The sequence below is a fragment of the Schistocerca cancellata genome, chromosome 5 (genome assembly GCF_023864275.1).
Source record: "Schistocerca cancellata isolate TAMUIC-IGC-003103 chromosome 5, iqSchCanc2.1, whole genome shotgun sequence".
NCBI classification, from domain to species: Eukaryota; Metazoa; Arthropoda; class Insecta; order Orthoptera; family Acrididae; genus Schistocerca; species Schistocerca cancellata.
Genome location: NC_064630.1, coordinates 326,779,184 through 326,804,604, shown reverse-complemented (window position 1 = coordinate 326,804,604; position 25,421 = coordinate 326,779,184). Strand labels below are relative to the sequence as shown.

The window sequence follows — 25,421 nt, the reverse complement described above, 5'->3', positions numbered from 1 at the left end:
ACATCCTCCCAAGGGGCTCGGCACTCTTTGTCAGTTTCGTACTTGGCTACCACAGGGCCCCAGCCTTTGCAGCATCTTTTCCTTTCCATACTGCATGTCTGTCCAGTTGCTGTTCTTTTCCCCTCCCTTGGGGAACATGCTGGGTGTTATTGGGAAAGTTGTGCATTGTCAGTTACTGACATTAGGAAAGTCTCACCACTGTTTTTCGCTCCCTTTTCCTTTCTTTCTTTCTTTCCCTTCTCCTCTTGTTCCTCCACTTTGGCGTTTGAGGTTCCTCTCTTTCTTCCTCCTCCCTGTGTGCTCCTGAAGGCTGGCCCATGTGTCTGACATGTAACAGGTGACTTGATAATGCGTAATTCCCAGCCGCAGGTCGACAGGTAGGGTTCGCACGTACCACGTGGTACAGGCCAGGCCCAGGGAAAGGTGATTGCCTGAACTTCAACCTTCCCAAATTACTGATTGGTCCCTCTTTCGGGTGTTCGGGAGGTGTGACTTGAGGTGTGAACAATCACCTAAGGTGGGTGCACCCTTTGTGAAAGGAGCGCACCATCGAAGACGCTGGCAATCATGGGGGATTTCCTTGCAGTGAGGCTAATGATTCAAAGACCCTTCCTGCTGCACCGCGGTTCTTTGTGGTCTTACGTACTGAAGACCGTCAGTCCTTCACCACAGTAAATCTATTTATTATTCAGAAAGCTGTTGATGCAATTGCTGGCCCTGTGAAATCCTACTTTCGTTTATGGAATGGCACTTTGCTTTTGGAGACTACTTCTGATACTCAAGCACAATAATTGCTTGCCTCCTTGCTTCTCCACAGCTACGATGTTCGTGTTGAGGCCCGTAGAACTTAGAATTCTTCCTATGGTGTTATTTACACTAGGTTGCTTGACAGTCTAACCGAGGCCAAAATCCAATCTGATGTCTCTGATCAGGTTGTCATTGCCGTCCATCGGGTGATGAAAAAGGTAGATTCCTCCTTAGTGCCCACCCGCACTTTTTTTCTCATCTTTGATAGAGTCGTGCTTCCATCCAAAATCAAGGCAGGCTATGAAATTATCACAGTCTGGCTGTACATTCCAAACCTGATGCGCTGCTACCAGTGTCATCATTTCAACCACACTAGAACTTCTTGTCGACACACAGCCAAATGTGTAATGTGTTATTGGGATACACAAAAGGGTGATTAACTGCCCCCTTCTCCCCGCTGTATCAACTGAAATGGCAGCCATGCTGCCACTTCTCAGGATTGCCCCATGTATCTTGATGAGTGGGCTGCCCAAGAGATTCGGGTAACGGAAAAAGTGCCTTACCCAGTCGCACGCAAGTTATTCGGCTCTGAGGTTGTGTTGTTTGTTATATGCCACTAAAGTCAGGCTTAGGTCACATCTTCGATCTCCTGCCAACAAACACATCTGAACTTCTTTAATCAATTAATGTAGAGGAAGATCAAAAGGCAGTGATAGCAAAGCAACTATGAACATGGGTTTTACGAGGATTGTTAAGAAAGGTAGGAAAATATTTTTGCTTAATAAAGGTGAGAGCGAACAAATTGTAGTGTATCGAAGTAATCAGTATCAAATATTCAGTGTTGAGGATGAAGATATGGAGCACAAATGGAAAAAATTCAAAAGCATCATTCAATATGCTTTAGACAAATATGTTCTGAACATCTTAAGGGATGGGAAAGACCCTTTGTCATTTAATAATTGTGTTAGGAAACTGCTTCATCAGGATTCAAGATAAGTCAAAACCTACCTGCCAAAAATAAAAGGCTGCACAAAGTGAAAATGGGCTCAAGGGATGCAATAAAAGAGCCTTTCGGTGACTCTGAAAGTAAAATTTTCACAACCTTGCTGAGTAAAACCCCAAGAGATTTTGGTTTTACACAAAATCAATTATCAGCCGAAATTCTCTATTCATTCCTTCAGTGACCTTGCTGGCACCAAAATGGAAGAAACAGAGAGAAGGCTAAAATACTGAATTCACTCTTCTAAAATTATTTCCCCACAGGTGATTGTAACATGGCCTCTCATGTGAATCATCATACAAATGCAAAAATGGTAGATATTGAGATAATCAATCGCGGAATAGAAAAGCAACAGAATCACTTAGTAGTGGAAAGGTGTCAGGACCAGATGAGATATCTGTATGATTCTACACAGACTATACAAAAGAACTTGCTCCTCTTCCATCAGCAGTTTATCATAAACTGCTGGAGCTACAAAAGCTAACTAGCACTGGAAAAAAGTGCGGGTCACTTCTGTTTTCAAGAAGGGTCATGGATAGATGCACATAATTATAGCCCTATGTTGTTGATGTCAATCTGTTGTAGAATTATGGAACATGTTTTATGCTCAAGACTTATGACGTTTTTGGAGATGAATAACTCTTCCACAAAAATCAGCTTGGATTCTGCAAACAGAGATCTTGCGAATTCAGCTCGCTCTGTTCCTCCATGAGATCCATAGTACTGTAGACAAAGGTACTCATGTTGATGATGCCCCAAAAGCATTTGACACCATCCTGTACTGCTGGCTTACCAATTATTAGACCGGATTCAAGACTTCCTTGCAGGTAAAACCCAACACAGTGCTCTTAACAGAACAAAATTGACAGATGTAAGTGTAATTTCTGGAGTACTCCAAGGAAGTGTGACAATACCATTATTGTTTACATTGCCTGTAAATGATCTAGTAGAAGGCACCAGAAACTATTTGAGATATGTTTGCAGATGGCGTGGTTATTTGTAAGAAAGTAGCAATGCCAGATGACAATATTGCTTTGCAGAATGACCTGCGGAGGACTGATGAATGGTACAGTTTCTTGCAGTTGACCCTTACCATAAATAATGTAACATATTGCGCGTACATAGACAGAGAAATCCACTGCTGCACAACTACACTGTCGATGTCAAATTGCTGGAAACAGTATATATGGTAAAATATCTAGGAGTACCTTAAATGGAATGACTACATAAAGAAAACAGCAAGAAAAGCAGATGCCAGACTGAGATTCAGAGGAAGAATCTTAAGGAAGTGTAACTCAACCATGTACAAAGTGGCATAAAAGGCACTTGATCAACCGATGCTTGAGTACTGTTCATGTACTGGAATCCTTACCAGTCAGGACTGATAGAAGAGTAGAGAAAATACAATGAAGAACAGCGTGCTTTGTTGCAGATCATTTAGTTAGCTTGAGTACATAGAGAGATGTTCAAGAAACCCCAATGGCAGGAATTATAAGAGAGGCATTGTGAGTCATTGAGAGGTTTGCTGTCCGATATTTCATGAGAGCACGTTCTGGGAAGAGTCAGGCAATATTACTTGGTCCCACCTACATCTTATGAAATCTCTGCCACACACACTATTAGGTACCTTGCAGAGTATGATGTAGATGTAGAGTTGTGGATTGAGAGGGAGATGCTCCCAGCTGGAGATACATTTAAGTGTTTAACAGGGATGCAGAGGCACTCCAGAGTGTGGCAGGCAGACATGAGATGTCCTTCCTTCCAGCATGTCTGATACTGTGCCCACCTGTTGGGAAAGTCTTCTTTGACACGTGTTCAGGTACAATGGATATGACAGCGGTCAGGGGACCAAGACTTTTTTCCTTGGTTTTGAGATGGAGTGCTGTGCTGTTTGTGCTCTACTGTTGCTGCATTTGCTGTGTTGGCAAAGTTGGATTCCTGTCCTGGGTCTGATGTGACAGTCGTCCTCACATCTCAGAATTCTAATCAATGGCCTGTGCCCAGAAAAACTTTGAAAGATTGGATCAATTTTAAATTATCTTTCAAAGTAGGGCCCTAAGATTGTAGAGTTTCTGATGCACCTCCTTATCTGGAGCTGCCCGATTGATTACATCCCTAATTATCTTCTCTGCATACAATTCATTATGTACTGGAGTCACAGAATGGCCTTCCCTATTGAGTCCCTGCATTTCAGCTGCCCAGAATTGTATGACTGATTAGGCTGTTTATGGCACTGATAAAATATTCCACACAGGATGCAATCACATGTCAGTGTCAATAAAAATACGCAGTTAGTAGAGAACAGATTGTGTTGTTTCCAGGAGAGGGGACTTTTGCACAAAAGCTGGTACGTACTGGGTGAGATCAGTGACAGGAAAAACGATTTTTCAGCTGCTGGATCCTTTACCTGGAATGCGGCAAAATGCTCCGGAGGCACTAGTCGTGCACATCCCACTCTCCCACCATGTCATAGCACATAGCCAGGACAGCAACATGGAGAACAAGGCTTCCTGACATTTCTGACCCTCTAACTGGTGTTGAAGAAACTGCTGTAACATGAATTCCATCGACACAACTGGTAAGGTAGCTTGTTGTGCAGGGTCCACGATTATGTAATGAACATGAAAAATTCCCAAGAACATCATCATTTATGTTGTAACTCACTGCGTAAAAGATGAGACGGCACCTCCAGAACCAGTGTATTTAACGATCTCGCAGGACGATAGTTCACAGTGGAAACAATGTATGGTATAGTCATGTTACAAGATAGGTACTGTACAGTTCTAGCTAACTTAGTAAGTAGCACAATGAGCGAGATAAGATTGAGGGTGATCATTGGGTGGTGATTGTATATGTAGACGGCCTGTTTCAGGTGGTGCTGGGAAGTGCCTGGGCAGCCGTCATGCAAAGTGTGCACAGCCTCGGTATCTCCCCCTGGCAGCCACACTTGCCAATAGTGTACTGTAGCGTCATATTTGCTCATCGTGCAATGAATACTGATGTCAGAGATGTCTAGGTCATAGCCCAGTGGGTTTCCATACATCACAATGCTCAAGAATGGAACCATGGCTACTATTTCACTGCAGTATTTTTATACATTTTTTTTTATTTTTTTGAGATGTGGTTCCACATAAATATTATATCGATTGAAAGAAGCCTTTGTGTGCTTTTCGCTGTACTGCATTGTGCCATTGGTGTATTTTGACTAAAATGTTTCTCAAGTTAGCACCTATTAAAGCACTGTACACGACCTTCTCATACATATGTCAGACAGCATCATTCGATGGCAAAGTTTGATGAGTTTTGTTTTGAAACACGTGGGCACCACATGAATTTTCCATTCTCTGATGACTGAAATCTACAAAATTGAGGGGAGTCATGCAGTTGTTGCAAGGGGAGTGTTCCAACAGCCACTTTTGCTAATCCCTGGCATGATATTGTGCGATCCTTATTTGTACAATATGTATATAACAGGAAAAAAAAGAGAAAAACATCCGATTGTGAGAATAACTGCAGAAATATTCTGCAAACATGTAATGTTGTGTACTTATTATTCCAAATGAAAACCATTTCCTTTGTTACTGCTTCATAAAAGTGGCAAACCTAATATGTTATAAGAATCTCTCTGATTTATGATCAAGCTGTCATAATTACCTTGCAGTATTGAGAACGAAGTTGAACTTTCAAAACTTATGTTTTAATTTTTTGCAGGTTGAAGTACGGGATGATGAAGAGCAAAAATTGAAATTTCAGGAAATAATTGATCTTCTTGTGGCAGCTGGGTATTTCCGAGCTCGAATTAAAGGACTTTCACCATTTGATAAGGTCTGTTTTTGCAAATTCTGTATATCAGGATTCTGTTTGTGACTGACAAGATGATATTACTTATTAATGATATGTAATCTTCATTATTGCAGGTTGTAGGAGGGATGACATGGTGTATTGAGACATGTAATTTTGATGTTGACGTTGACTTGCTTTTTCAAGACAGTTTTACAATAGGGCAGAAAATGTAAGTTGATAATTATACAACCATCCAATTATAATTATGTGATGATGCCTACGAAATTAAACTGAAGTGTGTGTGTGTGTGTGTGTGTGTGTGAGAGAGAGAGAGAGAGAGAGAGAGAGAGAGAGAGAGAGAGAGATGGTTGGGAGGGTGGGTGAGTACATGGGGCGGGGTGGGGGTGGGGTTACAGAGACAGTAGAGAAGTATTGGAAGGCAGAAAAAGGAGAGACAGTTGGATTTCAGCAGCAAAGGCAAAATTGTATTAATTCTGGTAATAATTTCAGAGAGGTAGAGAGAGGGAGAGGGAGGGAAGGGCGGAGGAATAGAGGGGGAGATAGATGAGTCCTGCAGTCGGGGGAATAGGATGGAAAATGACTACTCAGCTGAGGGTGAGAGGAAGAGATTGGGTTGCTACCCAGATGGAACTAGTGAAAGTTGAGGCCCAGAGATTACAGGTATGAAGTACACTACTGGCCATTAAAATTGCTACACCACGAAGATGACGTGCTACAGACGCAAAATTTAACCAACAGGAAGAAGATGCTATGATATGCAAATGATATAGCTTTTCAGAGCATTCACACAAGATTGGCGCCGGTGGCGACACCTACAACGTGCTGACATGAGGAAAGGTTCCAACCGATTTCTCATACACAAACAGCAGTTGACCGGCATTGCCTGGTGAAACGTTGTTGTGATGCCTCATGTAAGGGGGTTTCCAACTCTGACAAAGGTCAAATTGTAGCCTATCACGATTGTGGTTTATCGTATCGCAACATTGCTGCTTGTGTTGGTCGAGATCCAATGACTGTTAACAGAATATGGAATCAGTGGGTTTAGGAAGGTAATACGGAACCCTGTGCTGGATCCCAACGGCCTCGTATCACTAGCAGTCGAGATGACAGGCATCTTATCTGTGTGGCTGTAACGGATTGTGCAGCCACGTCTTGATCCCTCAGTCAACAGATGGGGACGTTTGCAAGACAACAACCATCTGCACGAACAGTTCGACGACGTTTGCAGCAGCATGGACTATCAGCTCGGAGACCACGGCTGCAGTTACCCTTGACGCTGCATCACAGACAGGAGGGCCTGCGATGGTGTACTCGACGGTGAACCTGGGTGCACAAATCGCAAAACGTCATTTTTCGGATGAATCCAGGTTCTGTTTGCAGCATCATGATAGTCACATCCATGTTTGGAGACATCGCAGTGAACGCACATTGGAAGCGTGTATTCGTCATCGCCATACTGGCATACCACCCAACGTGATGGTATGCGGTGCCATTGGTTACACGTCTCGGTCACCTCTTTTTCGCATTGACGGTGCTTTGAACAGTGGACGTTACATTTCAGATGTGTTACGACCTGTGAATCTACCCTTCATTCGATCCCTGCAAAACCCTACATTTAGGCAGGGTAATGCACGACCGCATGTTGCAGGTCCTGTCTGGGCTATGGGCCTTTCTGGATACAGAAAATGTTCGATTGCTGCCCTTGCCAGCACATTCTCCAGATCTCTCACCAATTGAAAACATATGGTCAATGGTAGCCGAGCAACTGGCTTGTCACAATACACAAGTCACTACTCTTGATGAACTGTGGTATCATGCTGAAGCTGCATGGCCAGTTGTACCTGTACACGCCATCCAAGCTCTGTTTGACTCAATGCCCAGGCATATCAAGGTCGTTATTATGGCCAGAGGTGGTTGTTCTGGGTACTGATTTCTCAGTATCTATGCACCCAAATAGCATGAAAATGTAATCACATGTCTGTTCTAGTATAATATATTTGTCCAATGAATACCCATTTATCATCTGGATTTCTTCTTGGTGTAACAATTTTAATGGCCAGTAGTGTAGATTGGTTCACATTTTTCCTGTAGCCATTTCGCTTTGGCTTCCCTGCACCTACTATTTATTTAATTCCTGAGTGATTTATATTGCTGCATTCCTGTCTTTTCCTGAACATTTTTATACTTCCTTCTTTCCTCGAACGGTTGAAATATGGAACCCAAGATTTCCTCACAATTATCTTCCTAGTACATATGTTTGTCTTTGCAACATCTGTGAAGGCTCTTTTCCGAGATGTCCACCCCTCTACAGCTGAACTTCCTTCTGTAGTATTCCTTATTGTAGCATCCACACCATGAACTTCAAGCACATCTCATCATTCCTCAGTGCTTTACTACCCCACTTCTGCTCACACTGATCCTTCTGTACGATTCTCTCAAACTTCAGTCTACTCTTCATCGATACTAATTTGTGATCTGGGTCTGTATCTGCTTCTTGGTGTAGCAATTTTAATGGCCAGTAGTGTATATGCAGGAGGTTCCGCAGCTCCTTGGAGTAAACAATTGCTAGTCTCAAACCTCAATTTCCTCCATCTGATTCTGTTATCCTCGTCCTGCTCCTTTTAGCTTCACTTATCTCTCCTTTCATTTTCTTTACCTTTCTGTCCTGTACTGACATTGTTTTTAGATTAATTGATATTGTCAGATTCTGCTGTGAAATGTTCATCTTTCTCTATTTTAATATTATAAGTCAAACAATGGAAAAACCAGGATGGAATGTAACAATACCAGAGAAGGAAAATTACTACTCACCATGTAGCAGAGTTGCTGAGTCATGATAGGCACAACGAAAAGATTCACACAATTATAGCTGTCGGCCATTAAGGCCTTTCTCAGCAGTACACACACACACACACACACACACACACACACACACACACATGTAAATGCAACTTGCACACACATCTGCAGTCTCAGAGAGCTGAAACCACACTGCGAACAGCAGCACCAGTGCATGATGGGAGTGGTGACTGGGTGGGGGTAAGGAGGAGGCTGTGGCAGGGAGGGAGAGGGATAGTATGGTGGGAGTGGCGGACAGTGAAGTGTTGCAGTTTAGACGGAGGGCAGGAGAGAAGGTGTGGAGGGGGGGGGGGGGTAAGTAGCGGAAAGGAGAGAAATAAAAATAAAAATAAATTAAAAGACTGGGTGTGGTGGTGAAATGATGGCTGTGTAGTGCTGGAATGGGAACAGGGAGGAGGCTGGATGGGTGAGGACAGTGACTAACGAAGGTTGAGGCCAGGATGGCTACGGGAACGTAGGATGTATTGCAGGGAAAGTTCCCACCTGCGCAATTCTGAAAAGCTGGTGTTGGTGGGAAGGATCCATATGGCACAAGCTGTGAAGCAGTCATTGAGATGAGGGATATCATGTTTGGCAGTGTGTTCAGCAACAGGGTGGTCCACTTGTTTTTTAGCCATAGTTTGTCGGTGGCCGTTCATGCAGACAGACAGCTTGTTGGTTGTCATGCCTACATAGAATGCAGCTCAGTGGTTGCAGCTTAGCTTGTAAATCACATGACTGGTTTCACAGGTAGCCCTGCCTTTGATGGGTTTGGAGATGTTAGTGACCGGACTGGAGTAGGTGGTGGTAGGAGGATGTATGGGACAGGTCTTGCATCTAGGTCTATTATAGGGGTATGAGCAGTGGTCGTGTAAGGATGGACGAGTATATTGTGTAGGTTCAGTGGACGGTGGAATACCACGGTAGGAGGGGTGGGAAGGATAGTGGGCAGGACATTTCTCATTTCAGGGTATGATGAGAGGTAATCGAAACCCTGGCAGAGAATGTAATTCAGTTGCTCCAGTCCCGGATGGTACTGAGTTATGAGGGGAATGCTCCTTTGTGGCTGGACTGTGGACTGTGGGACTTTGGGAGGTGGTGGGAGAATGGGAAGATAAGGCATGGGAGATTTGTTTTTGTACAAGGATGGGAGGATAATTACAGTCAGTTGAGGCTTCAGTGAGACCCTTGGCATATTTTGGAGGGACTGCTCGTCACTGCAGATGTGACGACCTCGGGTGGCTAGGCTGTACGGAAGGGACTCCTTGGTATGGAATGGGTGGCAGCTGTCGAAGTGAAGGTATTGCTGGTGGTTAGTAGGTTTGATATGGACGGAGGTACTGATGTAGCCATCTCTGAGGCGAAGGTCAACATCTAGGAAGGTGGCTTGTTGGGTTGAATAGGACCAGCTGAAGCAAATGGAGGAGAAGTTGTTGAGGTTCTGGAGGAATGTGAATAAGGTGTCCTTGCCTTCAATCCAGAAAGCAAAGATGTCATCAGTGAATCTGAACCATATGAGGGGTTTAGGATTCTGGATTTTTAGGAAGGATTCCTCTAGATGGCCCCTGAATAGGTTAGCACAAGATGGTGCCATGCAGGTGCCCATAGCCATAATGCAGATTTGTTTTTAGGTAATGCCTTCCTTTGTAAGGAGAAGTAATTTTGGGGAGGATATAGTTGGTCATGGAGACTAGGAAGGAGGTTGTTGGTTTGGAATCCATAGGGTGCCTGGAAAGGTAGTGTTCGATAGCAGCAAGGCCATGGGCATTAGGAATGTTAGTGTACAGGGAAGTGGCATCAATAGTGACAAGTGGGGCACCGTGTGGTAAAGGGACAGGAACTGTGGAGAGTCGGTCGAGGAAATGGTTGGTATATTTTACATAGGAGGATAGGTTCCGGGTAATAGGTTGAAGGTGTTGGTCTATGAGAGCAGAGATTCTCTCAGTGGGGGTCCAGTAACTGGCCACAATGGGGCATCCTGGGTGGTTGCATTTATGGACTTTAGGAAGCATGTAGAAGGTGGGAGTGCGGGGAGTGGTAGGGGTAAGTATAGAGATGGACTCTGGGGAGAGGTTCTGGGATGGGCCTAAGGATTCGAGTGGTGACTGGAGATCCTGCTGGATTACTGGAATGGGATGGGATTTGTATGTGTGTCTACTGTTGACAAAGGCCTTAATGGCCGAAAGCTTTGATTGTGTGAATCTTTTTGTTGTGCCTATCGCAACTCAGCATCTCCGCTATATGGTGAGTAGCAACTTTCCTTCTCTGGTATTGTTAATATTATAAGTTTTAGTCATGATTTTTTTTCCTAAGCTCTGTTGATTTTGTATTTACTTTGGATCCATAGTCTTAGGGATGGTGCCTTTGAAAGGGAATAAAATTTCTAGAAACTCTTGTAAGAGAACCAAAATCAAAGTTAAAATTACATAGAAAGTATTAGTACACTTAAGCTCAAGGATGCTAGGTAATGATTAATGAAAGAAAGGAATACTCAAACTTTGCCAAGAAAAGGGAGGATGGGCAGAGAGGATAGACAGGCTAGTGTTGAAGGTGCTGATTGGAATGTTTCTGAAGATTTGGGGTCTGAAGTAGTGTAAGAGTTCTAACAAAAGTATCAGTACACTCAATCATCAGATTTGTCAAATTATCACATTACAGTGCACTGACAGAAAAAATTGTTGCGGTGCTACCAGAGATGAAATGTCCTCACCAGATTGAGCCTCACCAAATTCAAGGATTGGATTTTATCCACATATTTCCTGTTATTCAGGTAACTTCACTACTGTCAGCTACAAAAATAAATTGCTAGAAAACACTCTAGACTCAGACTGAACATCTGATTTTCTTTCCTTAGTGGCTAGTGAAAAAATCAATGGAAACAAGAGCTGAGATTGGAGATTTCTTGCGTTCATATGCGGTCAGTCAATTTGATAAACAGTATGGTGGAGCAGAAGAGGAAACCTCTTTAAAGCAGCGAGCCAGTATTACCAAAAATATTCTGAGTGTGAAGGTTTGCTGTATCAAAACTTTTGTTTTTAGTTTTATAAGTTGCTCCTTTAAATTAGATCATGTTTATACCATTTCCAGTTCAGATTTTTTAAAAATTTGTTTATATTGTTTCTTCCAGGAACTCTACCACCCACAACGAAGGTTCCGGAGAAAGGGGCCACCACCTGAAGATGAGGAAACATCTGTTTACAGTACTTTATTGGAATATGGTCATAGCATAAAGATGTTTGATGTACCTGTTGGAACAGAATCAGTGAGTGTTAAGCCCTGTCTTTGTAAACAAGGAATTACAAGCATCAGATACATATTGTGTGATCACTAACTTTAACCACTTTCCTGTTACTGCATTGAACTACCACTCCTGTGAAATTTGTGATCACTGTATGAGATAAAACAAAAATTTGCATTTGACCCAAATCAACACATCCCTGTATAAAAATGGTTCTTTGCTCATGGAAGTCAAACTTTATAATGAACTTTTGGAAAACATGAAAGCAAAATATTTAAAGTCATATTTACAGCATCACAGCTTTTAGTCCATTGAAGAATATTTAACAATATGAAATAATATGTAAAATAAGTGAAAGGCAACCACTTGCCTAAGTTGGACTGATGTTTGGAGCATATTCACATTAGATTTTGAACTCTAGCTCTTTCTCGAGTAAATGTTCATACATTCAAAACCACTAAAACACACACACACACACACACACACACACACAAATGCACACTCCTGCAGGCATTCCTAACTGATGAATTTGGGGTAACTCAAGAAGACGAGAATCCACACACGTGTATGTGTGGACTGTTTGTGCAAGGATCACCTGGATCACCTACGTGAAAAAATCAAACACAAACATAGTGATTTATCAACACTTTTCATTCCTGTACTGATGTTACATGTAGGGTCTGTCAACTGATTTTTATATTGAACCTGACCTTGATGTGATACTGTCATTCTCAGTCCAAATTGTAAGTTGCTTTGGCAGAGGATCAGAAGATTAGTTGGCATTTTGTTATTTTCGTGTTGCGAGGCCTCAATGATTGTCATTGAATCTGTGCTGCTTTCAACAATTTTAAGTTTCCTTGTTCATATTCCTTGTGGTATGAATACAGAACAGCTACTGATACTTAATTTTTCATCATCTTTAGCCACTTTTGTGTACTTTAAATATACTGGCATTTTATGGCCTCTGTTAACAAGGATGTTAGAGAGGGATACAGTGTTGCTGGCTTCAGGAAATTAATGCACTGCAAAAGAAAACAAAGATATATTTAAATACATGTGAAGTCTTGAAACATTTTGGTTAGTAAAATTGATGCTGTAGAATACACATGATCTGAAACTCGGAAACTGAGAGTTGCTTCCAAGCACATTGGTTGAAGTAAGGGGACAGTAGCATATATTTCTCAATTACTCATTTTCATTTCTATTTTGAGGTAACTACTAGTCTGTTCTTTTATAACAGCTATGGAAACAAAATAGGGTACATAAAGCTGAATATATTGTGCAAACCTACTTTGTCACATGCTTCTTACTGTGCTTTTCTGGGGCACCCTTAATGCATTTCACAAGTGATGCTAAAGAAGGGCTACAAAAACTGTGGGACCCAAGAGCACCATATCGTTAAATACTATCCTGATAGAAGGATGCCACTAGTGTAAAAAATTGACTGTAACAAACAAATTTCCCATATAATTGTGTCTCAAATCATACAATTGCTACTATCAGCTGGGATTTTGGATACCGAGCATGATGAAACTACTGCCTCATGCAAATTACCCCAAACAAACTGAGAATCAGTCCAAAAAATAACCGTAAAACCTGAGAGTTATTAAGTCAGCATATATTTCCTCTGTAACCAGCTGCCAAGTTCATATTTTTGTGACACTGAATGATTTAGTTTTGCTGCTAAGCTTGCTTTTGGGATATGAGAAGCAGTAAGACTCGTCTGGAGTAGTTCATTTGTATTTTTTGTATGGTATTTGGTCATAAATTATGTGGTGTTGGGTTGTGCTGCTGTATTGAGTGATCTACTCCACCATGGTGTATCTGATGGGATGTACTATTCCCCCAAACCAGATACCAATGTTGCCTATTCACTAACTTTCAACTTTGTTTAGAGAATTCTATGTACCAAATAGCCAAAACATGCCAGATGGAATAAAAGGTTCTTCAGTGATTCAGACAGAAGTTATTTATTTCACATACATAATGCTCACAGCCTCATAACTGGAACTTCTTTTGTTACAGTGCTAAAAAAATAAACTGACAGCACTCATGTTAAATGTGAAATCCATGGTCAGTGTTTTGCAATGAAGCCACACAATTTCATTTGCTTGTGATTCAACTAAGTGGACATATTTGTTTCTCCAATGTCAAGCTTATATCAACAGTCTATCATAAACATCTCCTTTCCTCTCATAAACTTGTTGTTTCTGATCAGTACTTAGGGAGCAACATTTTGAAACATTATGTTGCACTCTGAGTATTGCGTAGACATGAGAAACCAGATAAGCGAAGGAAAATTCTCCTTCAAGATAATTTCAAGTGGATATGGCATGTAAGGATATATTTTTATTTGTTTGCAAAATGTTTCAAGTCAAAGATCAGTATTAAATACGAGGGTTGCCCAAAAAGCAACACACCACATTTTTTTCTCAGCTGAAAACAATGCTATGAATGCAAAACATTACGTATGTATTATTTGAAGTCTCCTTAGTGAGCGCGCCGAGTTCCCACCACTTTCAACAGATGGCATAGCTGCAGGACAGTTTTAAAATGGTGTCTGTAAGTGATGTATGTTACAAACAACGTGCCATCATTGAATTTCTCATTGTATAGAAAGAAACTGTGGAGGATATTCACAAATGTTTGTGCAAAGTCTATTGAGTATCTGCTCTTGACAGAAGTACAGTTAATCGCTGGGAATGGAAGGTGAGGTCATCAGAAGGCGGTTAGGCAGAGCTTCATGATTTGCAGCAGTCGGGAAGACCATCCACGGCTGTTACACCTGACAGCCGTGTCCTAGCCCCATCGTACTTCCACTTGTTTGGGCCATTAAAGGAGGGCATTAGTGGAAGACATTTTGATGATGATGAGGAGCTGATTCACACAGTGAAGCACTGCCTCTGCCACCAGGACAGTGATTGGTACCGACAGGGCATACATGCTCTTGTTCCACACTGGAGGAAGGCCATAGAAAGGGATGGACATTACGTGGAAAAATGGGGCATGTAGATAAAACACCATTCTTCCGTGTGTGTGAAATTCTCATTATGCTCAGTAAAGAATTGTTGAAGAAAAAAATGTGGTGCATTACTTTCTGGGCAACCCTCATACGAATATACTTTCTTGTAATTTAAGTTAAACTGTTTGCAAAATCATTCATGAAGAAAGATATCACTCCCCCCACCCCATCCCCTAAAAAAACCATTAAAGTGTTCTGATACTTTTCGAAAATCATTAATTCATTATTTGTATTTATTACTTTGACAGCATTTGTAGATGAAATGATGGCATTTGCTGCTGTTGTAATTATTCAGTTATTTTTTGCAAAGTGTATCATTAGATTAATAATATATAGCAGTGTTATTAGTAGTGTTGTATATATTGGACATATTTATGGTGTCTTTAATCCAATCTTGTAATTTTTCTGTCAGAAAATGGAATGTTGTATTTCCATGCCTATTTCAAAATCTTTCTCTTTCAGGGTATCAGTGCTGATGACAGCAGTCAGGAACGTACTGTTGATGTTCAGGAAACTCGAAAACTTGAGGAGGTAACATATGTGTTAGGCATGATTGTCAGTGTACATTGTATAGTTGTGATTTATCTTCTGTGTGATTAATTGCTAACAATCACTGTAGATATTTTTGATCTTTTTGCATGGTGTGACAGCAAAAAATCCAGAAATTAATGAACAACCTGTCATCTATGGGAGAACAAGAGGTAAGCACAGATAATATCCACATATTTCTTAATTACTTAAGAAATTATTTGTTTCTGTGTGTAGCATAACTGTTACTTAACCCTCGTCTTGGGGTTTCTGCACTTTTGTCAAAAAATTGTCATAGTGCAGTAATTTTATTGTATCACTAAGATGAAAGAAAGTATACTTTCCTTCTTCAGTTTTATTTCTTAAAAGGCAAAAGATGATGCATGTGGATTTTCTATGTTGTAGATGGTCTGCTTACTCGTGGTAGTAGCTTTTCTTTTGTCACTGATTTTTATCCCTCTTGTAGAGAATTCTCAGTGCAGCACATTTCTTACTGTAATATATAACAACTGTATAATACACAGTTTAGAGTGATGTTGCTTTGTAACTTTACTATTTGAAGCAGTTAATCATTTTTAAAGAATCAGTTTCTAATATTGAAGTTTCTTATCTCTTCATGCATGAATTTGGAATGTAGTAAGCTGCAGTAGGTCTTGCAACTGTTTTTTTTTTTAATCAAATGTTTCTACTCTGAGAATGAGAAACTAGTTTGAATTAATACACAATGTCTTACATTTTGTGAATTGGAAGTTTCTGTCGTGTTATGTTAGGTTGTGCGAATCACTGCTTCATCTCAGGAAACAAATAAATTATTTTAAAATGTTAAGTGAAAAGTGACTGAAGTAAATGATCAAGTAGCATGTCTGTTGAACAGAATTAAAACTCTACTGCAAATTAACTTGACATTTAAGATAAAGCTGTCAGAAATACAACTTATCTTGTGAGGAAGAAAGCAGCATTGTTGCTCAGGAATTAATGGTAAAATATTTTATGCTGGGAAGACACAACTGGTTTGTTGCAATTATTAATGGCATTCAGGACGTTTTTATTTCTGTCTGAGTTTGAAATGACAATATTATGAAAAGGTGCTACTCGCCATATAGCGGAGATCATGAGTTGTAGATAGGCACAACAAGAAGACTGTCAAACAAAGCTTTCGGCCAACTCTCTCTCTCTCTCTCTCTCTCTCTCTCTCTCTCTCTCACACACACACACACACACACACACACACACACACACACAGACGACGACAGTCTTGTGTAAGGCAATGGTCGCTGGCTTGTCACCCAGATGTAGATTGTGCAGCAGAGGAGACTTTGATCAATAGTAATCCAGTGCACATTTTTCCCAGTCACCCAACTTCTCCAAATTTATCTTCGAAATGTTCAACAAAAAAAAGTATTCGTTGCAGTGAAAGTATTCCCATCAGCTTGAGTATGTACTAAATACTGAGCAATTTGTTTCGCTCCTAGACGTCTGGCTTGTGCCATTTCCCATGAGGTTGCCACAGTAGGGAAAGCTACCATCTGATGAGATGGCCGGGTACAAATGGCCATTGTTTTGATGTAATTTAACATGTTTCATGTGCAAAACATGCCACCTATTCTGATTAAGGGCTCTCCTCATGGACACCACCCAGCCACAGCAAAGGCCATCTGGCATGATGGACATTGCTGAGAATACTGATGCCCAAGAAAGATGGGCATCTACTCCTTGGCACATGTGGGGACTAGTGACTCAGGCATCAGCAGTGCAATCCTGTGTTGTCAAGGGGCTCAGCTGAAAGTGTACATAATGAAGCTACCATGCTGGCATTGAAGTGCAAGTATTGTGCAGGTACTGTGTGAGAGGATCTTGAAAACTGCATGGATTAGGTATTATTTAAGGTGTTTCCCCCAGTTGGTTCACACTACAGAAAAATTTGAAAACTGAAGGCCAGGTCCATAAGGGAGCCACAAATTACTTCAGCCAAAAGGTAATGATTGAAAGAATATTCCAAGAAAGGCAAGCAGAACCTAAAAAAATAGTAGAGTTGACATCAGAGGATGCTACCATTAGAAAGACAGCAAGAGAAGGAAAGGCAGTCAGAGATGAGAGATTGCAGCACAGAAAAGAAAGTAAGCTCTGCAGTAGCTTGGTAGCTTGGGGACCTATGTTCACTACACAAATTCTCAAGAAGGAGCATGAGCCCCCTGAGAGGGCAAGAGAATCAGAATTGTTGTTCTCCTTTTGAAACTTTTCAGAGGGTGATGAATGGTGTCTTTCTTGCATTCCAAGGGGCATTAGTATAATTAAAATTTAGTAGAAGACATCATTGTTGTCTGGACTTCTGATAGGCCTGAAGTACCAAATTTTCTGCCACGCATCAACTTTTCCTCTTTCCTGAAATTTTCAAAGCTTCTCTGAAAATGGCCTGCCACTTTTCTTCACGTAGGCATTCACCTGTCTTATTGTCACTTACATGCTTCTTTTCACTTGCACTCACCAACAGCAGCTTTGGAAGTTATGACCCCTACCAAGTTTTACATCAGCTTTGAATTTATGGGAGCTACAGGGCCAATTTAAGACCCAAGGAATGCAAGCAGGCACTTGGAGCACCAAGCTGAGAGGGCCACAAGGGGTTCTCCTAGAGCAAAATTTGTATGCGGTGTGTGTCATAATTAGTTTACAAATTTACTAGATATGTACTTATTTTTAAAGGCCTGGCAAAGAACCCATGGAATGGCAACTAATGTATGAGGGAGGGTGGAAAAAGGGGGGGGGGGGGGCACCAATATGTCACTTGTGTGGAAAAATGTTCTTGAACTGACCCTGGAGAGATAGGTGTGCTCTTCATCTGTCACTGAGCTAACTGCGTGTAGGCCCTTGCAAGAATCATGGACACCAAAGGCTATGGAGGAATAGGAGGAGGAGGAGGAGGAGAATCGGAATGAGCCTACTCTAGTTACCCCTGACACACCAGATATCGCCACGCTGTCTGATTGTGAACCGGTGCCCTTTGATGTGGTTCCACCCCTATGAGTGACAGGCAGTAATCTTGGGACATCACCAGCTCTCGTAGCCCCTTCACACCTAGCCTGGACATCCGTGACATGATCATTCTGTGGAATTGTAATGGATATTATCGTCACCTGCCAGAAGTACACCACCTTATTTCCTCCTCTTCTGCAATTTGCGATACTTTACAAGAAATGCACGACACCAATGCGATTTCCCCAACACACTATGGTTATCATGCATTCTGTCAGAACCCTTAGAGGACATCTGAAGGGGTCTGTACAGTCGTCTGCACTGATGTCAGTGAGTGGATTCCCCTTGGTGCCACATTGGAAGCAATAGCGGTGTGAGGGCAAAAACTTCAGCAATCACCATTTGCAATGTTTACATTCATACAGGCAGGCCACTGACTTACCTTGAGTTGATCACCTCAATCCAACAAGTCCCCCCACCCCTTTTCCTCCTATTTGGGGATTTCAATGTGCACCACCCCCTGTGGGGGGAGTGCCACTTCGTCTGATAGGGACGTCTGCTTGACAAGCTTATTACTGACCATGATCTGTGTCTCCTCAATAATGATACTCCTACCCAGTTCAGTGCTGAACATGGAATCTTTGCAGTTAACAATCTCTTACCCCAGTCTGTGGCTTCATTGCATTGGTCACTGCGTAACAATCTTTGTGATACTGACCACTTTCTGGTGATCCAGTTGCTTTCTTGCCACCGCTAGGTGAACCAAGTACCGTGTGAGGTGCTTCAAAGAGCCACCTGGCAGTTGTATGCCTCTGCTGTTACCTTTGTCCCCTTTCTGTCAGATTGCATGGACAAGGTTGTGCAAGAAGTCTCTGACACAATCATCCACACTGCTGGAACTGCTATTCATCTGTCTACAGGTCTCTTCCACTGCCGATTGGTGCCATGGTGGACCCAAGATATTGCGATAGCTGTTCTTGATCATCAAAGAGCTCTGCAACACTTTAAGTGACATCTTTCACAGACCAACCTTTCCACTTTTTAGTTACTTGGCACCAAGGCTCTCTTTCTAATTAAAACAGCAAGAAGGAATGCTGAGAGCACTAAATCTCCTCTCTAGGAGTGTACGCCTCTTTGTCGCAGGTGTGGACCGAACTCTGTAGCCTTCTGGGCCACCACTGATCAACAACGTTCCGGATCTTGGCCTTCAGGGTGATCTTTGTACTGATGAATTGGTTTTTGCTGAACACCTTGCGACCCATGTTGCGACAGTGTTGGCATCCTCTTCTTATCTGGCTACCTCTGTACTGCAGGAATGACAAGTTGGAGCCACCCCCCTGTGCTTCAGCCTTGCCCAGCCATATCATATAACGAACCTTTCATTGACTGGAAACTGCTTCAGGCTCTCGCCTCATCTCATGATATGGTCCAGGCCCTGATTCAATTCGTAATCAGATGATCCAACAATGTTACTCATAGGTTACATCTACTCAGGGTCTTCAACTGTGGTTGGATATGGGGTGGGGCATTTCTCGCCATTGGATGAGTCCTGGGAGACTCCTCATCAGCTCTGATGTACATGCCATCCCAATCCATACTACAATTCTCCATAAATTCTGTTTCAGCTTTAGCTTCAATATTGGCTTCATTGCCTCAGTCTTGCTGTTCCTGTGTACTTTCATCATCTGAACAAGTACTTTGCAGACGTCATTAATTTCAGATGAACTGCCCCTGGTTTGAGTGACTGATGACCTTGCTGTTAATTTCCTTAACCCCCTTAACCAACCAGCCAACAAACCCACCCAACCAACTAACCAACCATCTTGCTTATACACTTGTGATGTATCTGTAAGTAGCCCATCTATGATTAAATGCTTATTATATGTAAATTGATGCTTATTATATGTAAATTGAAGGTGAAGGGGGAGAAAGGAAAGAAAGAAAAAAGGGCTTACCAATTTCAGCTGCATCACTATATTATTTGGAATCAACGGTGATGAGTGAAAATTTGTGCCTAACGGGATTCAAACACCAGGATATCCTGCTTAATAAGCAGGTGCGTTAACCACTGCGCCACCTGGGACACAGTGTTTATTGCAAATGCACAGACTATCTCGGCATGCCTCTCAACCGATCCACATTCCCACTGAGTGCCACCTATCCACTGTCCCTGTTTATTTCCTCAATGGGGCTCAGCATTGATTTGTGGGGTACGGGCTTGGCGACCCCGGGGTTCCTGAGCTGGGGACTGGTAAGCACCGCCAATCCTCTGTCATTGTAAGCTCTGGGCTGTGTGGCACGTCGGTGGAACATGTGTCTCAGGGAATGGGGATCGTGGCTTGACCGCCCGGATCGTGAGGACAGGGTAAACCTCTATAAAAAATCCAGGCAGCTGCACCAGGAAGGATCAACAACAGTTCCACAGGGAGCATCCAGAAGGTACAAGAAAAGCAGAGTGTCTTTCAGTGTGCTATTTCTCCCTCATCCTCGAAGGGACAGGGTGCAGGGAAAGGCTTATGAAGTTCAGGTCAAAAGCTGTTCCAAGTGCCATCAGACATCATTCTTCCCTGTCTGACTGATGAGGAGGATATCATGGAGTTACATGCCTTGAATCCAGGCAGCTCCTCCACTCCCCCTTGCTCTTCAAGTGTTTCACCTCCCCAGTGCAAAGATAGGGGTAAATTAAAACTGCACTGATAACGTGGCTTCCATACTACAGTGGAACGTGAATGGGTTCAGGACCCATGTGGAGGAACTGAAACTCCTAGCACAGGCATGTCTCTTGTGCTTTTGTTTACAAGAAACTCATTTTAAAGATACAGATGTCCCTGTGCTACAGGGATATACACTATACTGCAAGGATGACCTGTCAAGGGAAGGGGCCAAGGGAGGTGTCACAGTGTTTGTCACTAATGTGCACCACTCCTCTGCCTTCCCCTTGGCTACTGACTTGCAAGCAGTTGCAGTTCAAATTCATGTTTGTCGAAGGATCACTGTTTGCTCACTGTATTTACCTCCGCAAGATGCACTAGACTCTGAGACTCTTGGGGATCTTATCACACAAATCCCACAACCATTCCTCCTCCTGGGAGACTTCAGTGCCCTATTATGTCCTGTGGGGCTTAACCAATACTTGCCCTCGGGGTCGGGTTTTGGAGGGGCCTCAGGACAACTCACGAGCTGTGCATCCTTATCACGGGTACTCACACACATATCTGTACTGCTACTGGGTCATTCTCAGCCATCGACCTCTCTTTCTGTTCTCCCACCCTCACAGACTCTGTTCAGTGGGAGATCATTGACAACCTTCATTCCAGTGACCACTTCCCAATCTGCCTACTAAGTGGCTCACCACCTGAAGTTAAGCCCCCAAGATGGATGGTCAGCAAGGATAAGTGGACGCATTTCAGCCAGCTGGTTGTGCTCGAACAGTGGGACATAGTCCAAGGATGGGTGGACCACATTACACGAGTGATCCATTATGCCGCTGACTTCTCCAACCCACAGTCCTCAGGTCATCTTAGGAGGCAGCCAGTACTTTGGTGGACAGATGAGTGCCGTTCTCTGACCCAGGAAAGGCGTGCAGCTCTTCGACATTTGAAATGCCGACTGTCAGCAGACAACCTTAGGGCCTTTCGAGTTGCGAGTGCCAGTGCCTGACACATCATTGGGAAGAGTAAGAAAATGTCGTTTCAAGTGTTCCTGGACTCCATCAATCGTTCCACTACTTCTATAAAAGTATGAGAAACCATGTGGAGAATTTCTGGTAAACGCAGCTGTTTACTGATAGCAACAGTGCTGAAACAGGGGTGCCTCCAAACAACACCCAGAGACATTGCTCAGATGCTGGCCGAACATTGTGCACAAACTACTGCCAATGCAAGCCAGAATCCATCGTGTTATCCCTATCGTGCGACTGTAGAGAGAGAAAAGTTCAACTCCAGTTCCACCAGTTCTGAGGCCTACAACTCCCCTTTCTCCATGTGGGAGCTCAACTCGGCACTGACTGAGATTCGTGGCACCGCACGTGGTCACGACCAAGTCCGGTACTGCCTGCTTCGATATTTTCCGGTGGCATCAAACAAAATCCTCCTGAAATGTTTTAATCTAATTTGGCAGACAGGGAACTTCCCCAACTCGTGGAGGGAGGCAATTCTGATCCCTCTCCTCAAACCAGGAAAGGATTGCACATGTCCCAGTGGTTATCGGAGTGTTGCCTTAACGAGCTGTGTAGGAAAAAACCTGGAGCAAATGGTTAACTGTCATCTGCTGTGATTGTTAAAGACCAGGCAACTCCATAGCTGCTCTCAGTATGGATTCCAAAGGTTTCGGTCCACTGTCGACAACTGACCCTCCTAGAGGCAGATATTCAGCAGGCTTTCCTCCATAAGCATCACTGTATCAGCATATTCTTCAATATAAGTAAAGCATACGATACTACTTGGAGAGACTGTATTCTCGCACAGCTGCATCAGTGGGGCTTTTGTGGCCACCTCCCTATCTTCATAAGGTCTTTCCTGTCTCAGTGGTTTTTTAGGACCCGAGTTGGTGACACGCTGTCTGATCAATTTGAGCAGGAGAATGGTGTTCCACAGCACAGAGTTTTAAGTGTTACCCTCTTTGCCATAGCCATCAACAGTATCACATCTATGGTAAGGAGTCATGTACGGTGCTCCTTATTTGTAGATGGTTTATCTGTTTTATGTTCCTCCTCAAGTGTTGCAACAGTGAGCCATCATTTGCAACTTCAAGCATGGAGGTTAGAGGAGTGGGCTGCAAAGATGGGATTCCAGTTTTCTTCAGATAAGTGTGTTTGTGTGTGTTCATTTTGATCATTCTCGTCATCTTTTTAATTTGCTTGCCTTGAATATGGGAAACACCATCCTACATTTTAGAGGTGCAGTGCAATTTCTGGGCCTCATTTTTGACTCTCGATTGTCATGGTTACCACTCATGAGAGACCTGAAAGCCAGAACCCTGAAGGCACTGAACATTGTCAAGTGCTTTAGCCACAGGTCTTGGGGAGCAGACGGGGCGCATCTCCTTCAGTTTTATCAGGCTTTTGTGCATTTGCAGCTGGACTGTGGTTGCACGGTGTATGGGTCAGTGAGGCCCTCTTACTTGCGGATCATTGACACTGTCCATCATAAGGGGATTCGGCTGGCTATGGGTGCTTATCGGATCAGCTCTATACCTAACATCTATGTCGAGGCGGGGGAACTGCCACTTACTGTCTGGCACCAGCTTCTCATGGTGCATCAGGTGTGTAAGTTCATTGCAGTTAAAACTTCACTCGCACACCATACTGTTGCTCGTCCACCTCTAGAACCTCTGTTTTCCAACCGTCCATGAGCCACAATGGCATTTGGGATCCGCGTGTCACATGTGATGGAGTCACCCGGTGTGAAGCCAGTACGACCCCAAATCCAGGGTTTTAACTGCCCGCTGCCCTGGTTACTGGAGAGGCCCAAAGTGATTTTAGATTTGGTGTGGTACAGGAGAGATAGCACTCCTGCTTCCGTTTTTAATGTTTTTATTTTATTTTATTTTATTTGATATTTTCTGATCTCTGTTTTTGTGGATGGGTCTAATCAGGGAGACTCTGTTGATTGCTCTGTCGTTTTCCCAGATTGTGTTGTCAAGGTCAGATTGCCTCCAGAATTTACTGTCTTCATCACAGAATTATATGCGATCTTGCAAGCACTGGAGCAGATGAGACATTCTCCTGGCTGTTAGATTTCTCATTTGCTCAGATTGTCTGAGTGCCCTTTACTCTCTCCAACATTTGTACCCAGCAGGTACAGTAATCCAGCATATCCAGGATGCCCTCCTACAACTACAAGGACTGAGGAAGGAGGTGTCTTTCTGCTGGGTACGTGGGCACATTGGAATTGCGGGGAATGAAAGGGTGGATCGAGCGACCAAGGAGGTGTGTCATGGTCCTCTGGTATTTTGGTGTGCTATCTCGTCACATGCTAACACCTCGCTGTTTAGGTACAAAGTCATGTGTAGATGGAAACACGAGTGGCTGACATTCACCTATAAAAAGCTCCATGTCATAAAGCCCACAACTCAGCCGTGGAGTACTTCCTTCCAGTCATGTTGGCGAGATGAGGTCCTTCTTACTCATCTTCACAAAGGCCACAGCCCAATGACACATGGATTCTAACTCCGGCAAGAGGACCCTCCAATGTGTGGTGCTTGTGGGGCGCAGATCACAGTAGGCTACATTTTATTGGACTGCATTTTATTTGCTGACCAGCAGACTGCAGAGGATTTGCTAGCGGATCTGCCGTCTATTTTATGTAATGATCAAACAGTTTGGTTAGGGTTTTAAAGTTTTGTGAATTGTCCAACATTTTTGAAAGATTTTAGGGAGCTGTTCTTAATATGTCAAAGGGTGGCTGACTCACCCTAGTTTTTTGTAAGTGGTCAGCCAATCATGTTCCCTGTGATTTTCTTTTAGTTCTACTGTGTTTTGTTTTCTCTGTGCTTTAATTCCTTGATTAGCTCTCTTCTCTCATAATTGGTTTTAGTGCATGTGATGCAGAGTGACTGTGTGGTCATTTCAAGCGCATGGGTGTACAAACACTTTTCATTTATCTCCACATTCGTTTGTTTTCATAAGTGTAAGGGCACTGATGACCTCGCTGTTGGGCGCCCATCAGATCCACACACACACACACACACACACACACACACACACACACACACATGCCAGGCGGACCCGAGCCCACCATGGAGAGGCTCGCGGAGCAGCCTTCGGGACCCTCCGACTGCTGTACCGCCGCCCTTCAGGTAGAACCGCGCCGGGTACGCCGCTCGTCCCGGCCTCCCGTCGCGCACAGTGCTCCGCCCACTTCACAACGGGCGAAGGATCGCGCCAACCGCCACACTGGGAGATCCACTACTCTGAGATTCCCGCAGGAGGTCGGACGTGCTTGTGCATCCACACTGAAGAAGGTTGATGCAGTGCCCATCGAGGAGAAACAATTATATGAATGCGTGGTATCTTTTCTATCGGATATGTCCAAAAGAACAAACATCATGCATTCGTATAATTGTTTCGCCTAGACGGGCAGTGGATCGACCTTCTTCAGTGCAGATGCACAAGCACGTCTTGACATCCTGCGGGAACCTCAGAGTAGCGGGTATGGAGGGAATGGGCAGGGACTGCAGATAAGTGGCACTAGGTGGGAATGTGGGTCGGCTGAGAGGTGTGTCAAGGTAGTCTGCACAGTTGTGATAAACACTGTTTCCCAGGTGGCACAATC

The 25,421-nt window shown here is 43.2% G+C and overlaps 1 protein-coding gene across 2 annotated transcripts in view; it reads left to right on the top strand.

Moving 5' to 3' along the window:
• LOC126187858 (coiled-coil domain-containing protein 93) overlaps window positions 1–25,421 on the top strand; it is an 81,596-nt gene that overhangs the window by 15,251 nt on the left and 40,924 nt on the right. Inside the window, exons 2-8 of one of the 2 annotated variants that reach the window (XM_049929172.1) lie at window positions 5,459–5,572; window positions 5,665–5,759; window positions 11,048–11,159; window positions 11,244–11,399; window positions 11,517–11,651; window positions 15,112–15,180; window positions 15,300–15,350. In XM_049929172.1, coding sequence (XP_049785129.1) covers window positions 5,459–5,572; window positions 5,665–5,759; window positions 11,048–11,159; window positions 11,244–11,399; window positions 11,517–11,651; window positions 15,112–15,180; window positions 15,300–15,350 — 732 coding nt within the window. The remainder of the gene's footprint in view (window positions 1–5,458; window positions 5,573–5,664; window positions 5,760–11,047; window positions 11,160–11,243; window positions 11,400–11,516; window positions 11,652–15,111; window positions 15,181–15,299; window positions 15,351–25,421) is intronic. The other variant, XM_049929173.1, reaches the window with a different exon arrangement.